The sequence below is a fragment of the Apium graveolens genome, chromosome 8 (assembly GCF_009905375.1).
Source record: "Apium graveolens cultivar Ventura chromosome 8, ASM990537v1, whole genome shotgun sequence".
In the NCBI taxonomy this organism is placed as follows: Eukaryota; Viridiplantae; Streptophyta; class Magnoliopsida; order Apiales; family Apiaceae; genus Apium; species Apium graveolens.
Window position 1 is genome coordinate 36523974 of NC_133654.1, and position 24179 is coordinate 36548152.

Below are 24179 nucleotides of genomic sequence, written 5' to 3' on the forward strand. Positions count from 1 at the left end.
AGAGTATGTTTACTGAAGAGTTATTGTCAATCAATATTCTCCTTACCTCATTATCAAAAATATCAAGTGTTACCACCAAAGCTTCATTGTGATTCGGGTTTACCCCTTTATAATCCTTGCTGTTGAATGAGATTACCATCTTCGGGTAGGATTGGATGGAGAACACTTCATCTCCTGAGCCTGGGCTCATAGGGGGAGAGTGGGACCCCCTAGGACCATATTCACTATATTATTTCCTCTCCTTGGTCTTTCTTCCTTCTGATTTGTACCCGAGAGACATACTGATTCGGGTTACCCTTCTTGACTTGGTCTTCAATGAAGTATTTGAGAGAGAGACAATTTTCAGTTATATGCCCATGAGTTTCATGATAGTCGTATTGTCTGTTGTAAGGCCTACTCTCCGGGGGGTCTGCATGGGATTCGGTGGGTAATAGAATGGCTTTCCCTTGATCTCCTTTAGTATCTCTTCCCGGGTCCTGTTCAGTGGTGTCCAGTCTGATTCCTGCCTAGGCTTCCTGGTTTGCTTGGTTCGTCCGGGATCGCTTTTAGATTCTGTCTTAGGACCCAGTCTTTGAAATATTGGAGTATTTTGCACCACATTGGTCTGCTGGGCTTGTTGGCTTTGCTTGAACTTCTTTTCCTGATGGTAACCCCCTTTCGGTCGGTCATCAGCGGTTTTGCTCCTGGATCCTCCATTTTGGGTCATCCTCATGGCCTGGAGGACGTCTCTTTCCATGATGAATCTGGCTGCCATAGAGTAGGCAATAGCTAAGCTTTGTGGTTCCTTGTTTATCAGCTCTACAATGTACCTCTCATTGTGTTCCGGATCCAGGTTCCTTTGAAATATGCTCAATGCCTCCAGCTCGTCAAGATTCGAGACTTTGTTGATTGCTTCCTGGAACCTCCGCATATAAGTTGAGAGTGATTCGTTGTCGTATTGGCGGATGGTTTCTAGGTGACACATATGCATTTCGTGTGTCTTATTGGCTCTGAATCTTCTAAGGAAGGCTCTTCTGAACTCTTTTTAGGAGTGGATACTTCGCGAGGGGATCCTGTTGAACCATCTTTGAGCCCCCCTTTGAGAGTCGAGGCGAAGAATGTAACACCCCCAAATCCGGGGTCGGGGATCCGGGTTGTCACGAGTTCCATTTCCCTTAATAACACCCAATCTTAATAATTAATCAACTACTCTGTACTGTGACCCCACAATAAACACACACACCACAAGTTATAGTCTCAGAGATGATCATCCAAAAATAATCACGAGTCGTTTTATTCCACAATTACATGCCAATACACCTTAAACAGGTTTCTGAATAAATTTACATTTCTCTGCATTATTACAACTCATAATATACATAAGTCTGGTACATCATTAGTTGAAAACTTAGCCTATTGGTAATTTCTACCTCAGCTACAACGACCTCAACGCTTCCAGAAAGCTGCGGAACGTTTCCTATCCGCTTGCGAATTGGGAGCTTGGTCCTGTTCATCTTATCTATCTGATGTTGTGTGATGAAAGAAGAAAGCAAGGGTGAGCAGCAAGCCCACCAAAATAATATGAATAATGATTAACAATATATGAGCCTTCTCATAGTACTCATGAAAGTCTTGGTCAAAAAAAATGAACCAAGTTGATATCTTAATGCGATGAAGTCGCAAAATATTCAGTATATATATACATATATACTTTTCAAAATATTGGAAGTCCTCTTCCATGCATAATACACACAGAGTTCCAGTGTATAACTGTATAAAAATACCGTTGCAAGGTGATCTCATATATCTAACCTTGTCTCAACATTTTTCTGAAAATCTTTGTCATGCATAAGATAATCATTTACTAGATATAAGTTTAAAAAAAGATGAAGTTACAAGATACTCCAATATACTTATATCCAAATACTACTTGAACTACCACCGTTCAAGTTATAATCAGTTTCAAAGTTCATCACCCAGATGAGACTACAAGATAAGACTTGAATAGATTCAATCTTTGAAATACCATTATAAATAATGAAGTTACGAGATACTTCATTAAGTCCTGATATATATATCCATATATATATATATATCTCATACATTTCCTGAAAATCTCTGTCATGTAAAGTATGAACAGAGTTGTAATATCCAATGAATTTGGAAAGAAAAGAAATTTTGGCATAAACCTGATATCTTGTTGATCAGGCAAAGATACCAATAAGTAACCTTTTCTACTAGTAGATGGATGAATCCCCCACCGGTCATCACCCTGGCCACATAAGGACCTTGTGCTGGACCGCCACCCGGCCTCTTACGCGTTGATGGACTGCCACCCAGCCACTTACACTTTGATAGACCGTACCCCGGCCTGTCGCTTATGCCGACTCAATTAGATGGACTTACTTCCCGAACGTTGGGTAAGTAATCAATTCATTTATCAAAACAGCAACCTTGTTGCGAATATAAAATACACCACAGAGCCGGATCCCTTAGATTTTTGAGCGAGTATTCAAGTCCCCTTCAAAAAGGAAGATCTTAAATTTGAAAACGAGTTTTGGGATCCGCTCTAATGTTCAAAAATCATTTTGAAGACTCGAAAACACTTTAAAGAGTGTTTGGAGTAATGCTGATTTAATAAAATAAATCAGTCCCGATATATTAGAAAATATCTGAATATTATTAAATAATATTCCCATAAGGATAATCTCTATATAAATAACTTGAAGTAGAAGTTGTAAAACTTATACTTGAAATGAGTATTAAATAACCAAAGATATACTTATACGAAAGTACTATCTTTATTTGAATAATCGAAAATAAGTTTGATTATTGACACCTTATTCTTTAATAAAATAAAGAATATATTTCAGTAATAAGCGGAGTCATAATACCTCGAATGAATATTATAAATAATATTCATTAAATAAAATAAAGGAGTCATACATCCTCAAATGAATATTCAAATAATATTCAATTAATAAAATAAAAGGAGTCATAAACCCTCGAATGAATATTCGAAATAATATTCAATAATAAAATAAAGTTAAAGTTATCGAATAAATCTTATTCGATTAATAGTTTTGAAAACTATAGCCATATATATATAAAAATATATATATATATACTCGGGAACATCGACTCCCGGTTTAGAAATATGTTCACCTTTTGATCCCCTATACTAAGGGTAAACTCAATACCGCTTATCTCTAGCATAGGTATTATCAACTAAACCAACAGATATATATGGAAAGAATATGAAACAGGCATGCATATATATACCATATCAGCATGCTTCAATATATCGCAAAATTTGCTAATTAACCAACATGCATCTATCACAAGATAATGCATATACATATATTTACATCACAACAACAGTATAACGGGTAGAAAACTTGCCTGAGTGCTCCCGGATAGACTTAAGCTTAGAGTGGGTCCCGATAACCTATGAACAACAACATAAGTCGGAATTAGACCCCGGTCACTTAAGAAACTAGACTTTAACCATTTAGAGTCCTAATGTTCGCTTTCGCGCTTAACGATTTGCGTTAATCGCTCGAGTACCCTCGGCTCCACAAATTTTAATAAATTAACCGTTACGAGTTTTAAGGCGATTCCTTCGCGAGTGTCTTACCAACTTCCTATTACACCTTACATAAATGTTCCATACTTCAATTAGTCCTTTAAGGTCTTTAACCTATGTTTCAAAGTAAGGCGAGGGGTAAGGGTTCGTTCGCGAAACGTTGTTACTTAAAACGGCCGTTTCTCCTAAACCGTTCATCGGAATCAAACGAACCACATATCAAAACGAAGCTCGTAACATGAACTATCTAAACATGGCAATGGTAAAAACCTAGTAGTGAGTTCAAGGGTTCTGATGTTATGAACAAAAGCAGTCTAAAGTAAATCGGACATTACGACGGCTATATTTACGCGATTTCCCAAATTTAAACCATTCCAAAACCATCACAATTCAACCCCAATTCACAACCCAATCAAACCTCCATCCAAAATACATTACAACAGCCCCAAACCAACTCATTATAATCCATTTACTTACTCCTAAAATTTGAATTTAAACTATACTACATTCTTTAACCAAATCTTAAGATTTCAACAAATCAATCACCACCATTCCAACCCAAACTCTTAAACAAACAAGTTTCAAGCTACCCTTTACCCTCACAACCATAATCAACCTAATATACAAATTAAAGCTAGGGTTTGGAGATGGTATACCTTCCTTGAAGTGGTGTGAGTAGCTAGGAAGCCTTAGGAAGCCTTAGGAAGCCTTGAGGAGTCTTAGGAAAGCTTGGATCTTAAAGGAAAATCAAGAAAAAAATAAAGTTAAAACCTTGAAATCACTATTCATTGTCTTCTTCATTGATTTATTGGAGAAGATAGAGAATGAATGGGATGCTTAAAATCATGATATAGCCATAACTATGCATAAGGATGATTAGGGAATTATCTTACCAATTTAGGAAGCCTTGATCTTGAGTTTTGAAATTTCTTGCTTCTTGAAAATGAAAAAGCCGAGAGCAAGCTTTTGTTGAAGAGAAATAGATTTCTTTTGTTTTGATGAAATGATTTGTTTGGCTTGGTTGGTTGAATATTTGATTTGTTTTTGGTTAATTACCAATTTAACCTTGATTTTGTGTGGTTAATATTCCACCACATTTCCTTCCTTCCCATGTCATGCTTATATCATGCTATGATGTCATTTTTCCCTCCGTGTCCTCTTCTCATTGGTTGGGTGACATCATCCTCTCTAATCCCTTTGATTAACTTCCTAATTGTTTGCCTAATGACCGCTGATCTGTTATACGGTTCGCTTAACTTTCGTTTTCGTTTATCGTTTGAGGGATCATACTAGGGATCTTATTACTTAGGTTCCCTTAACCTTTCTCAATATATTATATTCCTTTTATGATCCTCTCTTATAATCCTTTAATTTAAATCCTTCTTATCTTGTTACCTTATACTGAATTCTTTTCGTATCTAGTGGATTTCCGGGAAAAATCAAAGTGTTCGGAATTGGATTCTGACGATCTTTACATACACTTATATACCATATAGAGTACTAATAAAATCTCAGAATATCCATACCAGAACCCCTACATAGTGTGGCATGAAAAGTTTTCTCATTCAGCATAATCTGCAAAATCACTATTCATAAGGGTTTCAAAAATTTCCAAAAATTGGGGTTATTACAGTCTCCCCTACTTAAAAGGATTCCGTCCCGGAATCAGATAGAAAATGAATAGGGATACTCTCTTAGCATTGCACTTTCTAACTCTCGAGTAAATTTTCCCACATTGTGGTCCCACCACCAAACTCTGCCTAGTTTGATAATCCTTCTCCTAAGCACTTGTTCCTTTTCACTCTATAACCCTTCCTGGTTGCTCCATATAGGTTACGTCGGGTTGCGTGTCTATGTGCTCATATGCCCCTATTTGTCTGGCATCCGAATTACACTTCCTTAACATTGATACGTGAAACACGTTATGACTTGCTACATGTTCTGGGGTAAGGCTAGCTCATATGCTAACCTCCCAATACTTCTTAATATATCCAAGGGTCCAACAATTGGTGGACTTAGCTTTCCTTTCTTTCCGAATCTCATTAACCCCTTCCAAGGGAATACCTATAACAACACTAGGTCCCCTACTTCCCATTCCTTGTCCTTTCGTGTCAAATCAACATACTTCTTATGTCCATCTTGGGCTACTACCAGCCGTTCTCTGATTAGATCTATTATATCCCTGGTCCTTTGGATTACTGCGGGTCCGAGCATCTTACGCTCTACAACTTCATCCTAACATAAGGGAGATCGACATTGTCTTCCCTCAAGGATCTCATAAGGCGATACCTCAATACTGACATATGATCTATTGTCGTAAGAAAACTCAATCCGCGTTAAGTGATCATTCCAATTTCTTTCAAGTCTATTGCGCAGATTCTCATTATAGCTTCTAGCATTATAGCTTTGGTGTCTCAATACCCATTCTTTTCCAGTTCGTAATCACTACTACCTTCCGTTCCTAATATTATACTGGTTATACTTTTGCTCGTTAGCGTTCTATAACCTTTTAATAACCACGTCAACCTTAGTATCACGAATGTGTTTCCATTTCGAATACCACCACAACTTTATTACTCCTTTTTCAGCTGTTTCTATTTCCCAAAGTTTGATCAATCATATAGAAGTAAAGGAATTTGTTGAGAGATCACTATGATCATGAACACTTGTTATATCGCATAGTTAGTACAGAAGGTGGCCAGCCTTTAGTACTTGACAAGCAATTAAACAACATGTGGTATCATACTAGGCTTCTATCACAAAAATAGATAGTCATTCGGCAATACATCTTCTCAGCTTACATGAAATGAAAAGAAGAGACAAGAACGAACTGAAGAGAATTGTATATATGTAAAAAATATTGCCATAAAATATCTGGCTTGGAATCTACCTCTGAACTATAGAGGTTTGTCATAGGAGAACAAAACATATATGTATTTATATCAACATCAAGTATTATAGCATCGTATTTCACATGCCTAAATATTTTCGCTATCCCGTCCATCATTTTATGGACCCATGCTCTTCCTCGAGCTTATACACAATCACCTTTGAAACTCCCTCGACATCGAAAATCGAATCTGGGATCTCATTCTATATATCACCGTTACTAGGATTCTATGCTCGCACCGCAACCTTCCTCATATAGTAATACGACTCTCTATTGATAAGAAGAAATAAATATTCAATAGGTAGATACTCTACTTAATAAGTCTATCAATGATAACTTATACACTACCACGACCCGATTAGTGGTACTTAATCTCAACATCCATTCCAATACAACTCTCATGGTTGTAATCAGCCCATTACTCGCAGAATCATTGCTGCCTTACTATGGTCCACCACTGACCTACTGTCATCATTCACTTTCCATGAAATCTTAATATCTAACCATACGGAGTCCATGTATGTCGTATAAAATTCTTCTAAGGAGGTAACCTAATCACCATTCATGATTCATGAAGAACACTCCTGATCCTGACATACATACATGACATGAAGTAGATAAAATTGCAGGAGAGTTTCAATCAAAGCAACGATAGCAGGTTAATACCATTCTTAATCATATGCCTTCGATAGAAGACTTAACTCAAAGGTTCATTTAGTCCTTTTGAAACATGGTCCAGGCTCATTCTCAAGATAGTACCTTCTAAGATAGATAGCCCGCTCATGACGATTACACACATTAAACCTTTACCAAACTACTATTACGGTTGGGTATTGCACAGTCATCAGAAGGAATGTCAATCTTTCAAACCATAATACAACCATTACGGTTTCAACCATTATCACTGTATTCCTCTGGCACAAGCGCCTATAATTATCCTCTTACCTTTAAAGTGTCGGCCACCTCTTTGGCCTTTCCTGATAGTAAAATTTCCTTACAGTCAATGTCATTTTAACCACCTCCAAATAAATTTTCTACCTTATTTCAATCACTGCTTTTGTGAAGATGTATTCCTTAAAATCTGATGAGTAAAAAAAAATATCACCATTTTTCCATAAGTTATTGCCTCAGTCTTTAGAGGTTAATCACTGTCACGACTGACTCTCAATCATACTTAGAACATCTTTTATCCTAGGTCCTAATTGCCCTGAACAATTTTGACCTTTACTGGTTCGATCCATATTTTCTCGTGGTTTAACATGTGCCCCACTTGGCATCATTATAATTACGTCATATTTCCTTTATCAATATTTCTATTCATGAGAATTTTGAATATTACCTTTCTCCTTGTAAAACCTCTAAGGTCATCCTTGAATCGTTCCTCCTGTATTCCCTAGATACAGGGCAAATCAAAATACCATATACTAATACTAGAATCATTATCTATATGTTTCTGAAAAATTTTCTCCACTGATACTTAAAGGTCATCATTACCTTAATATTATCCAATTCATACTGTCAAAACTCATACTATCCCTATTAAGGGTGAAATGTCAACCTTCATGCATTCCCCTATGGTTCATCTCAAGTTATCGAAGTTATATCCTTAATCCCACCTTTAAAAAGGTACTTGCATCCTTCCATGGATAAATCAAGTCATATATCCTTGATAGATTATCTTATTCATCATTCCCACCTCGATAGTCTATACATAATTTCATAATAGCATCCTTATTCAAATTGAGGTCAATCCATATGGCCTCCAAAAGATAACAATGGTCATCCGCTTTTCTTGCCTAATTTGGTAACAATAACAAGGATGTTTTGGAAGATATTGGTCGTGTTCAACGGGAACTTCTTCTTAATAATTCCTCATTTACTTTTGTTGTTTATTTCAACAGTCATCTCAATGTTGGGATATCTTTCATACCTGGCGTCTCCCTTTCTGGGTATCAAGCCACCGGTCTTACACTTCAAATTCTTGAAGGTCACTTCCTTCATCCAATTTTCCTAATTTCTTACTTCCTTGTCTCCTCAGTCTATCCGCGTCTCATTATTTATCCTTCGAATTATCTCAAGGTTTCCTCGAATCCTCCCAACTTACAGGGGATAAAATATATGTATCTCTTGTGCCTTCAACCATCAATTTTAACTCATGGTGAATCACCCTCATCCTGACGATTACATACTTTTCTCTTTCTATTGCTACGAGTCTTTAGGGTTTCCTCATACCCAACTCCCTTATCATTCCTCAAACTCTATTGCCTTTATATTCCTTTCCACTTCAATTCCTTTTTTCTTCCTTTCTCTTATCATTATTTCATGAACCAACACAACATAAGCATTGATTTCAAATATCTCGTCATTCTGGATTCGTGCCCTCAGAACGAATCTTGACAACTTTTACAACTTAGATTCATAATTCATCATACTCGTCTGCCTTTGTTGTGGCTCTAAAGCTTTTACAATATCTCCATAACCTTGGGAAGTACTTTCCTGAAAACAATTGACTGAACTTAAATCAGTTTATTATAATCTCTTGCTCCGTGCCTTCCTTGGCCTTTCACCAGCGGGTGGTCTCTCTCTTAGGAGGGTAAGTGACAAAAACAGTCTTTTGTGGTTCGTCCATCATTTAGAATCTCAAATGATTCCTATATTTCCTTTAGTCAGGCTCTTGCCTCGACTGGGCCAGCTTGTTCCTTGGAACTCTGAGAGCTTAGCGACTTAGAGGTCCTGAAAGAATTTCCCACTACCTTATTTCCCTCAAGGTGGTGGTTGGGAATAAAGTATAAGTTCTGTTTAGACAGGTCCATGAATTTCCGTATAGGAGTACCGTCTCGGGTCTCCTGACCTCGCTCGACTTCTATTTTCTCAGTCTAAATATTTTTTCCTACTCCCCATAATTGGGGCCATCTTTTAATTTAAACTCCTCATTTTCCACTTTAGTATATTCTGGGTTCCTTATATCTTAATTGCAACCTCTCTGATTATCACATTCAAGGTTTGCCCCTAATCGTATTCCTTGTGGGGGCATATTAGTTGGAAAAATTTTGAGAATCTCTGGATATTTGTCTTACTTACTTTGCTCAAGTCTTTCCCTCGTTCAGTCCTTGCACGATTGCAAATTATGAATTCTCAAGTTCGATAAACTTCATGACACTCTCTTAAGTGTTAATAGAGCAATTAACAATGTGATCTTATCACAAACAAACTGATCTGAACTGAAATTAACGAATATATACATAACCATTTGTTCGAGGGTACAACAACTGAACACATTAAAGAGAATTACATCATTTGATCTGATCGCTTCTATCTCAAAAGTACTACCATAGATAATCATCTAGTCATTAAAACTAATCATCCATAACTTAGGCTAATCCTCCAAAAGCGGTGCTGCATGAAATTCTTGTCAGATTGTTCAGACTCTGCACACTATTATGGATCAAGAAATGCGGGCACGCACGACATCCCTAACCTGCTCCATTAAGGCGGTGATGAGGTCTAGGATAGTTGCAAGTAGAGCTGGATCAATCTGACCCTCAAGATGGCCTCTAGCTGTAACACGGGTGGTAGCCTCAATCCTTTCCATGCTATGAGCTAATCCTGTCGGAAGTACCCCGCCCTCAATCCTTGGTGCAGTAAGTCGATCCAACAGATCACTCCTAACATTACGGGTCTCGGACAGGCCACCCAAAGTCATGTGATAATTGGCGATAAGAGAAGCCTGAGTGGTAGCATCTAGCAGTCCATGGGGTGCAGGTGGCGCAGACCCAGGAGATCCAAACGGATAACCAAGCACGGTATCAAGTGACAATGGTGCAGGAGATAAAGGTGGCATTTCCTCAGTAGGTGCTGGGCTCTGTACAGGGGAGGGAACAGAAATTGGTGGAACCTCATGGATGTCTACAGGAACCTCTGGAAGATGGTCTGATACTGGTATAATTGGGGTCGTGGAAGGCCCCACTCCTTCTGCCCTCATTAACCTTTGTGCCCTTGGTAACTCTTCATCCTCTAGTGCCACCCTCGCTGCCATTCTTGCTCTGGTAGTCGCCCTGACTACGGTCATCAATTCCTCAGCGGTCCTCTCTTCATTCTCATCAGGATCCTCCATGAGATCCTCCTCAGCCACAATCCTTTCCGGAATAACATCCTCAACCGCAACATTCACAATATGAATCTCATCTGGTCCCTCATTAGGGTACTCCATCAGATTCACAATTTGATCTCCGGCTTGTAATAAAACATCCTCATGCTGATGCTCCTGAACCTCAGGGTTCGGTGCCCCGCTGCCCTATACGAGAATGAACTATGTTACTATCACGATATTTATAAGGGTTCCCGTAAGGGTTTTAATTGTCAGTACTACGTTAGGTAGCCCGACTATGAACTTGGAAAGAGTTCTTATTATCTTAGTGAACTTATTATCTTTACGTCACATCATCTCTGAGGTTTATAACGCTTTGCTCTGATACCACTTCTGTAACACCCCCAAATCCGGGGTCGGGGATCCGGGTTGTCACGAGTTCCATTTCCCTTAATAACACCTAATCTTAATAATTAGTCAACTACTCTGTACTGTGACCCCACAATAAACACACACACCACAAGTTATAGTCTCAGAGATGATCATCCAAAAATAATCACGAGTCGTTTTATTCCACAATTACATGCCAATACACCTTAAACAGGTTTCTGAATAAATTTACATTTCTCTGCCATTATTACAACTCATAATATACATAAGTCTGGTACATCATTAGTTGAAAACTTAGCCTATTGGTAATTTTTACCTCAGCTACAACGGCCTCAACGCTTCCAGAAAGTTGCGGAACGTTTCCTATCCGCTTGTGAATTGGGAGCTTGGTCCTGTTCATCTTATCTATCTGATGTTGTGTGATGAAAGAAGAAAGCAAGGGTGAGCAGCAAGCCCACCAAAATAATATGTATAATGATTAACAATATATGAGCCTTCTCATAGTACTCATGAAAGTCTTGGTCAAAAGAAATGAACCAAGTTGATATCTTAATGCGATGAAGTCGCAAAATATTCAGTATATATATACATATATACTTTTCAAAATATTGGAAGTCCTCTTCCATGCATAATACACACAGAGTTCCAGTGTATAACTGTATAAAAATACCGTTGCAAGGTGATCTCATATATCTAACCTTGTCTCAACGTTTTTCTGAAAATCTTTGTCATGCATAAGATAATCATTTATTAGATATAAGTTTAAAAAAAATGAAGTTACAAGATACTCCAATATACTTATATCCAAATACTACTTGAACTACCACCGTTCAAGTTATAATCAGTTTCAAAGTTCATCACCCAGATGAGACTACAAGATAAGACTTGAATAGATTCAATCTTTGAAATACCATTATAAATAATGAAGTTACGAGATACTTCATTAAGTCCTGATATATATATCCATATATATATATATATATCTCATACATTTCCTGAAAATCTCTGTCATGTAAAGTATGAACAGAGTTGTAATATCCAATGAATTTGGAAAGAAAAGAAATTTTGGCATAAACCTGATATCTTGCTGATCAGGCAAAGATACCAATAAGTAACCTTTTCTACTAGTAGATGGATGAATCCCCCACCGGTCATCACCCTGGCCACATAAGGACCTTGTGCTGGACCGCCACCCGGCCTCTTACGTGTTGATGGACTGCCACCCAGCCACTTACACTTTGATAGACCATACCCCGGCCTGTCGCTTATGCCGACTCAATTAGATGGACTTACTTCCCGAATATTGGGTAAGTAATCAATTCATTTATCAAAACAGCAACCTTGTTGCGAATATAAAATACACCACAGAGCCGGATCCCTTAGATTTTTGAGCGAGTATTCAAGTCCCCTTCAAAAAGGAAGATCTTAAATTTGAAAACGAGTTTTGGGATCCGCTCTAACCTTTAAAAATCATTTTGAAGACTAGAAAACACTTTAAAGAGTGTTTGGAGTAATGCTGATTTAATAAAGTAAATCAGTCCCGATATATTAGAAAATATCTGAATATTATTAAATAATATTCCCATAAGGATAATCTCTATATAAATAACTTGAAGTAGAAATTGTAAAACTTATACTTGAAATGAGTATTAAATAACCAAAGATATACTTATACGAAAGTACTATCTTTATTTGAATAATCGAAAATAAGTTTGATTATTGACACCTTATTCTTTAATAAAATAAAGAATATATTTCAGTAATAAGCGGAGTCATAATACCTCGAATGAATATTATAAATAATATTCATTAAATAAAATAAAGGAGTCATACATCCTCAAATGAATATTCAAATAATATTCAATTAATAAAATAAAAGGAGTCATAAGCCCTCGAATGAATATTCGAAATAATATTCAATAATAAAATAAAGTTAAAGTTATCGAATAAATCTTATTCGATTAATAGTTTTGAAAACTATAGCCATATATATATAAAAATATATATATTATACTCGGGAACATCGACTCCCGGTTTAGAAATATGTTCACCTTTTGATCCCCTATACTAAGGGTAAACTCAATACCGCTTATCTCTAGCATAGGTATTATCAACTGAACCAACAGATATATATGGCAAGAATACGAAACAGGCATGCATATATATACCATATCAGCATGCTTCAATATATCGCAAAATTTGCTAATTAACCAACATGCATCTATCACAAGATAATGCATATACATATATTTACATCACAACAACAGTATAACGGGTAGAAAACTTGCCTGAGTGCTCCCGGATAGACTTAAGCTTAGAGTAGGTCCCGATAACCTATGAACAATAACATAAGTCGGAATTAGACCCCGGTCACTTAAGAAACTAGACTTTAACCATTTAGAGTCCTAATGTTCGCTTTCGCGCTTAACGATTTGCGTTAATCGCTCGCGTACCCTCGGCTCCACAAATTTTAATAAATTAACCGTTACGAGTTTTAAGGCGATTCCTTCGCGAGTGTCTTACCAACTGCCTATTACACCTTACATAAATGTTTCATACTTCAATTAGTCCTTTAAGGTCTTTAACCTATGTTTCAAAGTAAGGCGAGGGGTAAGGGTTCGTTCGCGAAATGTCGTTACTTAAAACGGCCGTTTCTCCTAAACCGTTCATCGGAATCAAACGAACCACATATCAAAACGAAGCTCGTAACATGAACTATCTAAACATGGCAATGGTCAAAACCTAGCAGTGAGTTCAAGGGTTCTGATGTTATGAACAAAAGCAGTCTAAAGTAAATCAGACATTACGACGGCTATGTTTACGCGATTTCCCAAATTTAAACCATTCCAAAACCATCACAATTCAACCCCAATTCACAACCCAATCAAATCTCCATCCAAAATACATTACAACAGCCCCAAACCAACTCATTATAATCCATTTACTTACTCCTAAAACTTGAATTTAAACTATACTACATTCTTTAACCAAATCTTAAGATTTCAACAAATCAATCACCACCATTCCAACCCAAACTCTTAAACAAACAAGTTTCAAGCTACCCTTTACCCTCACAACCATAATCAACCTAATATACAAATTAAAGCTAGGGTTTGGAGATGGTCTACCTTCCTTGAAGTGGTGTGAGTAGCTAGGAAGCCTTAGGAAGCCTTAGGAAGCCTTGAGGAGTCTTAGGAAAGCTTGGATCTTAAAGGAAAATCAAGAAAAAATTAAAGTTAAAACCTTGAAATCACTATTCATTATCTTCTTCATTGATTTATTGGAGAAGATAGAGAATGAATGGGATGCTTAAACTCATGATATAGCCATAACTATGCATAAGGATGATTAGGGAATTATCTTACCAATTTAGGAAGCCTTGATCTTGAGTTTTGAAATTTCTTGCTTCTTGAAAATGAAAAAGCCGAGAGCAAGCTTTTGTTGAAGAGAAATAGATTTCTTTTGTTTTGATGAAATGATTTGTTTGGCTTGGTTGGTTGAATATTTGATTTGTTTTTGGTTAATTACCAATTTAATCTTGATTTTGTGTGGTTAATATTCCACCACATTTCCTTCCTTCCGTTGTCATGCTTATGTCATGCTATGATGTCATCTTTCCCTCCTTGTCCTCTTCTCATTGGTTGGGTGACATCATCCTCTCTAATCCCTTTGATTAACTTCCTAATTGTTTGCCTAATGACCTCTGATCTGTTATACGGTTCGCTTAACTTTCGTTTTCGTTTATCGTTTGAGGGATCATACCCGGGATCTTATTACTTAGGTTCCCTTAACCTTTCTCAATATATTATATTCCTTTCATGATCCTCTCTTATAATCCTTTAATTTAAATCCTTCTTATCTTGTTACCTTATACTCAATTCTTTTCGTATCTAGTGGATTTCCGGGAAAAATCAAAGTGTTCGGAATTGGATTCTGACGATCTTTACATACACTTATATACCATATAGAGTACTAATAAAATCTCATAATATCCATACCAGAACCCCTACATAGTGTGGCATGAAAAGTTTTCTCATTCAGCATAATCTGCAAAATCACTATTCATAAGGGTTTCAAAAATTTCCAAAAATTGGGGTTATTACAAAGAACCTAGACTTTGTTAAGTCGTTGTAGTAATATATTTGGGATATTTGTTCGAAATAATTTAGGTGCTCTTCCGGATCCCCTAGCCCATCAAAAGAATCAAAGTTGTAATGTTTGAGATTTTTCTGTCGAGGGATTGCTTTTAGGGAGTGACAGAAGGGTGTCAGAGTCTCCCCCACTTCCAATCCAGAATCTTTTTCCATCTTTCGTTGGAGCTCATAAATCATATCTTTCAGATCCTTTTGGCCCTCCTCATCATCATTAGAAATGACCTCGGGGGTGGGGTCCCTCCGGGCCCTTTTGCCTTTGGCCTTAGCTAGGAGCCTCTCCTCTTTCAGCTGCATTCTTTTCTGAATCTTTAGCTCAAGCTTTGCCTTTTCTTCTCTTCTTATTTATTCCCTCATTTCTTCCAACTTATTCTTTCTAGTTGCTTCTGTCTCTTTCTTACTAGACTCTTTCTGATTCTTTTTCTCCTTAGCTCCGATTCGGTCGAAGACAGATCTCCTAGATTTTTGAGAATCCCCGGACTCTTCTTGATCATCATCTTGCTCATATTCTATCTGAGCCCGGGCTTGCTCCTCTCTGTAGAGCCTGATTGCTTCAGCTAGTTCGTGGCTTGTTAAATTGGCCATATGCTCCTCTGCCACCGGAACATTGGTGTATTTGTATTGATTCAGTTCAATGAGGTTCCTGGCATCCCGGGGTGTTACTATCCTTTCCGGGACCGGGGTATGCTTTGTCAATGGTTGCTCCTAGAGGGTTTCTCGGTCTCCCCCAGGTTCTTGAGCCTGAGAGTGGTCTTGATCCTGGAACTGGGTACTAGCTGAGGGCCTACCTGCCGTACTCTTTCCTGCTCTTGCCATTACCACAAGTGTACAAACAATTGACCAAGATTTGAGGCTAAAAATGTGGATCTAAGGTTGCTTTTTTGAAGATAGCAAAAAATTTCCAGACTAACACCAAACAAATTTTCTGGGCTTTGCTAACAATATTACTGAACAAAAACAGCAGCCTCTAGAGCACAAAGACAGTATGCAAACTAAAGTAGATCTAGGTTTTAAAACTATCAAAACTATCAAACCCAAGGTTTTAAGATTATCAAAACTACTAAACTCAAAATAATCAAAATTAACAAACGAGAACGGGCTCACACAAATGTGGCCTAACGTAATGAGCTCACACAAACGTGGCTTAAATGAACAGCATTCATATTCAAGAGAGGATATGGTTGTTTGTGTTCTTACAGGTTTAAAATGTGGACTCTCTTAAGAGTTTGATGATGAAGGTGAATCCAGGGGCACCGAGACCCAAGGATGGAGCGCCCTCCGTCTAGCGCCAAATGATAACTCCGGTGAGCGGGGCGGCTCCTTTCGACGCCGTTCCTGGACCTTCCTTCTGAAGTGGGGTGTAGCTGCTGTGGGGAGCCTACAAAATAACACCGGAGGGGGGTTTTGTCCCCGCGGCGCCTCTGTTGTGAGAATAAGAGTCTGGTTGGGGAAGATGAAGATAGAGAGGACTAAGGTGACTGTGTGTGTATAAACTGTGTATATGAGAGTGTGTGTAATGAAATATGTCTAACCTCTAAACCCTTCATCTTTGGGGGTATATGTAGCCCAAAGGTAGGGTTTAGGGGTTGGTGCCTCTAGATCAGGGCGGTTGGTTGTTGGAGGCGGACGACTCCTGGCTTGGGTGGATTGCAGACACGTGTCTAGGCAAGGACCACCTTCTGGGCGTCCCAACAGTACTCTGACACGCGCTGTGTTTGTCTGATATGTAGTTGTTGATAGATGTCATTGTCGCGTGCCCAAGTACCCCTCCTTGGTGGGTTGTGGGGCGTACATGTGCCTGCAGGCCCCCCCCTCGGGTCTACTCTAGCTGGGTGATTCTGGTATTGGGATAAATCCAGGTTGGTGAATGATCCCGGTCCTGGGTTGGCAGCTGAGCCTGGGTATCTCCACTTTGACTGCTCTGGGTTAGGGGGGTCTTGATCTATCAGCTGAGCCTGCATCACCCTAGGTCTGGGTTGGGTTCTAGCCAGGTTGCTTATATCCTATCAGTCATGTATATTATATAGTAGACCACGGTTACTATCCGCAAACTGTTGGAAAGTATATTCATATACTTTAAGAAGAAATATATTTTGATTTTTTGAATAATAAAATAAAAATATATAAAATTTAATCAAAATTTGTTCAATTTAATCATAATCGTAATAAATAGGAACAAAGGTAGTAAATTTTAAATATTTCGTTCGGGACGATTTGCAATGATTTGGTGCTATCCGATTCTTTACTGGAAACCAGAAAAATCAGAAACGTATGCTGCATTTAAATTTTACACTAGAAAATCAGTTTTGATTATTTGGCAAATGGAATGCAACACCTTTTGTTGTTGAATTTCGTTTAAAAAATTTTTTTGGCTCCTTTTCGACAACGGATTAAAACTTAAAATAAATAAATTGTTCCTCATGGGTTATTTATTCTATACAATTACAAAATTTGTTATCTCTTCTATATATAATAAAAGAATAAGGGGATAATATTCATGTAATTTGTGGGAATCGAACATATTTCATTCATCTATACAAACATCATACCACTACACCATATTGTCACATTTACTTTTTATCATACACATTAAATGTAAGTGTGTTGAATGAATATTTTATTTTAACTTTAAAAATTGTTATTTGAATTCCGCAGAAAAAAGATAGTTAATTGAATATTTGTACAGTTAATTTTAAAAAATTGAATTTCAGATATAAAGTTAGGCACAGTACATAAATGGATTATTATCTTATTTATTAATAATTTTTTAGTTTGAAAATATATCTCATATATTTTTGACATATTTTTTATTAAAAAGTAATTAAAATGTACATATATAATTTAGAAAAAATATATTAAAAATAGAATCCCTTATATATAAATAATCTATATTGGTATTACATATTTTGATAAGTCCGGATTATAATGAGTCAATGCATTTTAGTTTATTTCGAATTCGAAATCAGAACTTGGCCCATTATTCAAAAAATACTCAAAATTTGACTACATGACCCAGCCGAAAAATATCGTCACTTTCTATATTCGGGTAAATTTAAATTACAAACTCGGCGAGAATATCTTACCAATAATGTGAAATTTGTTAATATCTTATGTTAATATAAATTTAAGTGTTTGAGGTCTTTGTAAGATAAAGTCAATTGATTATTTATATTAAAATTACTAACTTCACTTGTAGCATATTATTATTTTTGGGATTTGTCCCGATTTTAAACATATTCGAAATTTGATATGAGATCTCACGAGATTTGTTAAAACTACGATGATATATTAAATCGATTTATTTTTCATTTTTCACTTTAAAAAAATTAGCCTTTTAAAAAGAATTCTTTTAGATAAGTAATATTCATTGATCAAGATAATATTGTACAAATATTTTGAATTATTTTAATATTTTGAATTATTCAAATAAAAGTTATATGTATACTATATTGTAGCATTTGATTCAATTCATTTTATATTATTTAAAGAAAAAATATATATTGTTCAATAATTTGAAGAAATTAACCAGGGTGTAACCACGTCTACTTCGGCCATATATATTTAAATTATTAGTAGAGGGTGTAACCACGTCTACTTCGGTCATATATATATAAATTATATGTAGAGGGTGTAACCACGTCTACTCATATATATGCATATTTAAATTAAAATTATACCTTCTCAGTTTCGGTAGGGCTTCGTGCTGATAACGTGTTGTAAAATACTAACTATATTATAACAATAGATGGATTAAATGAAAGGGTTGAAGAGCTGATAAAAGAAGAATGTAAGCAGATGAGAGGAATGTTTCTGCTCGGAGGTGTGTTTTTATTCATCACAAACGAAGATATTTATAGCCAAAACAAGAAACAAGGAAATTAAATGCAATGTGAAGATTTCCAAGTCTAAGTCTAGCCTTACTATTTAATCTTTGACAATAACAATCAATTTACAACAAGTTCCTAATTATTTAGAAGCCAAATCAAACAATTACTCCAAAAATTCTCCTTAAACTCACTATTTATCTATCTTTTTACTCATTAAAGTCATTTATGTTAAATAGACGGGTAAGAAAAAGGTAATATATGTTGTAAAATACTAACTATATTATAACAATAGTTGGATTAAATGAAAGGGTTGAAGAGCTGATAAAAGAAGAATGCAAGCAGATGAGAGGAATGTTGCTGCTCGGAGGTGTGTTTTTATTCATCACAAACGAAGCTATCTATAGCCAAAACAAGAGACAAGGAAATTAAATGCAATGTGAAGATTTCCAAGTCTAAGCCTAGCCTTACTATTTAATCTTTGACAATAACAATCAATTTACAACACTCCCCTTTGATTGTTATTTTTGGAATGGATCATAGACTGCCTCGTTAAAACCTTGTCAAAGAAAAACCCAGTGGGATAAAAACTTTGGCGAAGGAAAAAGAGTACAATCTCCCCTTGGAAGAACTAATCATTCTCCAAAATTTTGTTGTAACAAATCCTTGAATCGACGCATTCCAATGTTATGTCGTAACTTCCCAAATGTTGAATTCGGTAATGATTTCATGAATAAATCAGCAAGGTTGTCACATGATCGAATTTGTTGTATATCAATTTCACCATTCTTTTGAAGTTCATGAGTATAGAAGAATTTTGGTGAAATGTGCTTCGTCCTGTCTCCTTTGATATATCCTTCCTTGAGTTGATCAATGCATGCGGTGTTATCCTCAAACATAATGGTAGGACTTCTAGAGATGTCTGATAATCCACATGATTCCTGAATATTCTTGATGATAGATCGCAACCAAACACATTCTCTACTGGCTTCATGAATTGCAATGAGTTCTGAGTGATTTGTTGAGGTTGCCACTGTAGTTTGCTTCGTAGATTTCCAGGAAATGGCTGTACCGCAATATGTAAACACATATCCCGTTTGTGATTTACCAAAATGAGGATCTGACAAATATCCAGCGTCTGCATATCCAATTAACTGAGATGTCGAGTTTTTCGGGAAGAATAATCTAAAGTCTGTTGTTCCACGAAGATAACGGAATATATGTTTGATCCCATTCCAATGTCTGTCCATCGGAGCAGAGCTAAATCTAGCCAATAAATTCACAGTAAATGCAATATCTGGCCTTTTTTATTATTTGCAAGATACATAAGCGCACCAATCGCGCCTAGATATGGGATTTCAGGACCAAGAACATCTTCATCATCTTCTCGTGGTCGAAATGGATCTTTATCAGGCTCTAAAGATCTAACCACCATTGGAGTAGTCGGTGGATGAGATTTTTCCATGTAAAATCTATTCAAAACCTTTTCTGAATATGTGGTTTGGTGGAGGAAAATTCATGTTGACAAGTGCTCGACTTGTATCCCAAGACAATATTTTGTCTTTCCAAGATCTTTCATTTCAAACTCTGTCTTTAGGTATATGACAGCATCATTAACCTCTGTAGATGTTCCTACAAGATTTAAATCATCCACATATACAGCAATAATCACAAAATCAGATTGTGATTTTTTGATAAAAACACATGGAGAAATTTGGTTACTAATATACCCATTCTTTTGCAAATAACGACTTAGTCTGTTATACCACATACGACCAGATTGTTTCAGTCCATACAATGATCGTTGAAGTTTAATGGAGTATATATGACGAGGTTTCTTGAACTCATCCATTTTTAACCCTTCTGGGATTTTCATAAAAATTTTACTATCGAGTGAACCATATAGGTATGCAGTAACGACATCCATAAGACGTGTTTCCAAATTTTCTTTAGATGTCATACCTAATATAAAACGAAAAGTAATTACATCCATCACTGGCGAGTATGTCTCTTGATAATCAATGTCAGGCCTTTGAGAAAACCCTTGTGCTACAAGTCGGGCTTTATATCTCATAATTTCATTCTTTTCATTTCGTTTTCTTATGAATACCCATTTATTCCCAACAGGATTTACACCAATTGGTGTTTGGACAACAGGTCCAAATACTTCTCTTTTATGCAATGAATTTAATTCTGTTTGGATTGCGTCTTTCCATTTTGGCCAGTCTTTTCTTTGACGGCATTCATCCACACTTTGTGGTTCAGGATCAGAATTTATGTCTACATCCAATGCTGCGGAATACACAAATACATCATCAATTATGGCTTTACTTCGATCCCATAATTTCATATCATGCACATAATTTATTGAAATTTCATGATTGTTTAATCCCGTATCTTCAGAGGATGGAATCTCTTCAGGAGATAATACCACTTCAGGGGTATTTGCTTCTTCTGGAGCATGTGCCACTTCAGGGATAATTTTCTTTATTTTTCTTTTTCGTGGTGCAACATCTTTTGCACCGACCGGTCTACCACGCTTTAGGCGTGGCTTTGATTCTGTAACCAATTCTTTAGTATCTGATTTTTGAATTGGTATATATATTCTGGCTGGAGTATTTACTGCAGGTATATGAGATTTAGTTATATTTCTAGTATCGTTAAATGCGTCAAGCATTTGGTTTGCAATATTTTGCATATGAATAATTCTTTTAACTTCAAGTTCGCATTGACCGGTACGTGGATCTAGAAAATATAGTCCCGTTGCATTCCATGATAGGTCAGGATTAACTTTATTCGAATGTTTATCTCCCCTTAAGGGAGGAAGCATAGACTCGTCAAAATGACAATCTGCATATCTTGCGGTAAATAAATCTCTAGTTAGAGGTTCCAGATATCTAATTATAGATGTGGAATCAAAACCAACGTAGATACCTATTCTTCTTTGAGCTCCCATCTTCGATCTTTGTGGTGGAGCAATCGGTACATATACAGCACATCCAAAAATTTTGAATTGAGAAATATTAGGAACTTGACCAAGTACCAGTTGTAGCGGAGAATGTTGGTTGTATGAAGTTGGTCTAATCCTAATAATATTAGCAGCATGAAGTATTGCGTGACCCCAAATAGATATAGGTAATTTTACTTTCAACAACAGCGGTCTTGCAATAAGTTGGAGCCTTTTGATAAAAGACTCGGCTAACCCATTTTGTGTATGTACATGAGGAACTGGGTGTTCAACTGAGATTCCAACAGACATGCAATAGTCGACAAAAGTTGCAGATGTGAATTCGCCGGCATTATTTAAACGAATTGACTTGATGCAATGATCTGGGAATTGAGCTTGTAATTTGATTATTTGGGCAAGTAATTTTGCAAAAGCATCATTACGAGTTGAGAGAAGACAAACATGAGACCATCTAGTTGAGGTATCAATTAATACCATGAAGTACCTAAATGGGCCAGATGATGGGTGTATAGGTCCACATATGTCGCCTTGGATCCTTTCTAGAAAAGTTGGGCTTTCAAGCTGAACTTTAGTAGGGGATGGTCGAGTGATCAATTTTCCTAAAGAACATGCTGAACATGGGAGGTCATTGTTGGAAAGAACTTTAAAATCTTTAAGAGGATGACCAGTAGAATTCTCTATAATACGACGCATCATAGAGACGCCAGGATGACCTAATCTTTCATGCCAAAGAGTAAAAGATTTTGGATCTATGAGTTTGGAAGCAATGACATTGTGTGACTCAATAGTTCTAATTTTCATCATGTATAATCTTGAGGAAAGTGAGTGAAATTTTTCTAAGATTTTCTTGTTGCTAGGATTAGCGGAAGTAATAAGAAGATATTCTCTATCAGCCTCAGAGGTAGTTTCGATGTGAAAATTATTGAGTCGAATATCTTTAAAACTAAGAAGATTTCTAGTAGACTTACTAGAATATAATGCATTTGAAATGTGTATGTGGGTACCGTTAGGTAGGACGAAACTAGCTTTTCCAAAACCTATACGCCGGAAATCGTTCCGACTTGAGCTTTGGTTTTGGTTATTTGGGTAAAATACTTTTGGTTCCGTAGAATCGTATGAGTTGTACCACAATCAGCAATTCATATATCTTCAGAATCCATTCTGTATATAATTAAGAAACATAATTTATTTGATAAGAACATAACACACTACATAGTTCAAACAAAATAAAGCACACAATACACACTACTAATCTTCAGCCTCCCATATGGGAGTTTCGTTAGGTTCATTCGGACCATTAATGCGTATTCCTCCCGTTGTGATTCTCGAAAAATCATCTATGTTATTGTTGGCGAAATTAGTTTCTACCATTTTCTCTTTTGATTTTTGAGAAGATTGGTACAACTTAACAAGATGATCTGGGATATGACAATTACGTGTCCAGTGCCCATTCATGCCGCACTTATAGCAAACATTTTCAGTTTTTCCTCCTCGTGATGCCTTTCTTTTACTCTGTGATTCAGATTGCCACTTCCGGTGACCAGAGTTGTTATATGGACGAAAATGCCCGTGACTCCGACCTCGTCCACGGTACCGCCCTTGGCCCCGTCCACCTCTATACCCTCTTCTACGTACATTCTGCTGGAATGACATGTTATTTACTTCAGGTAATGGGGCAGATCCTGTTGGACGGGATTGATGATTCTTAATCACCAATTCATGATTCTGTTCAGAAACGAGGAGAGTTGATAGAAGATCCCCGAATTTAGTGAATTTGCGCTCCCTGTACATCTCTGCTAAGTTGATATTGTTGGGGTGAAAAGTTGATAGTGTTTTATCGATTTTTCTTTTTTCCGTAACTTTCTCACCGCACATAATAAGCCTAGAACTTATTTTGAACAAAGCAGAGCTATATGCTCGGACACTCTTAAAATCCTGAAGTCTTAAATTAGCCCAATCATTTTCAGCTGCAGGTAGATAAACTAGTTTCTGGTGATCGAACCTATACTTTAGATTTTCCCATAAAATAAAAGGATCCTCGACTTCTAAGTACTCAGATTTTAAATCTTCATGCATTATGGATGTAAAGTTTTCTTCAGCCGTGGATTTATTTTCTGCCTTTATTGTATCGCTTAATTTCTTTGAACCCAAGTGCAACTTTACATCTTGTACCCATGATAAATAATTATCGCCAGAAATGTCCAAGGAAACGAACGACAAGCTTGTAATATTTATCATACTAAATCTGAATTAACACGAAAATAATTAAATTTTAATTCATCAATGTAAATATTACATAAAATC

General features: G+C 36.6%; 1 protein-coding gene across 1 annotated transcript; it reads right to left on the bottom strand.

Annotated features, from left to right (window-relative positions):
- Positions 1–23123: 23123 nt before the first annotated feature.
- On the bottom strand, positions 23124–23951 carry LOC141679494 (uncharacterized). Its single transcript, XM_074485984.1, has one exon. The coding sequence runs from the start codon at positions 23949–23951 to the stop codon at positions 23124–23126; it is 828 nt and encodes a 275-aa protein (XP_074342085.1).
- Between the last annotated feature and the right edge of the window lie 228 nt (positions 23952–24179).

Bases quoted from the DNA above. Each gene is read 5' to 3' on its own strand.
- LOC141679494 (XM_074485984.1), bottom strand. From the start codon at position 23,951: ATGCATGAAGATTTAAAATCTGAGTACTTAGAAGTCGAGGATCCTTTT.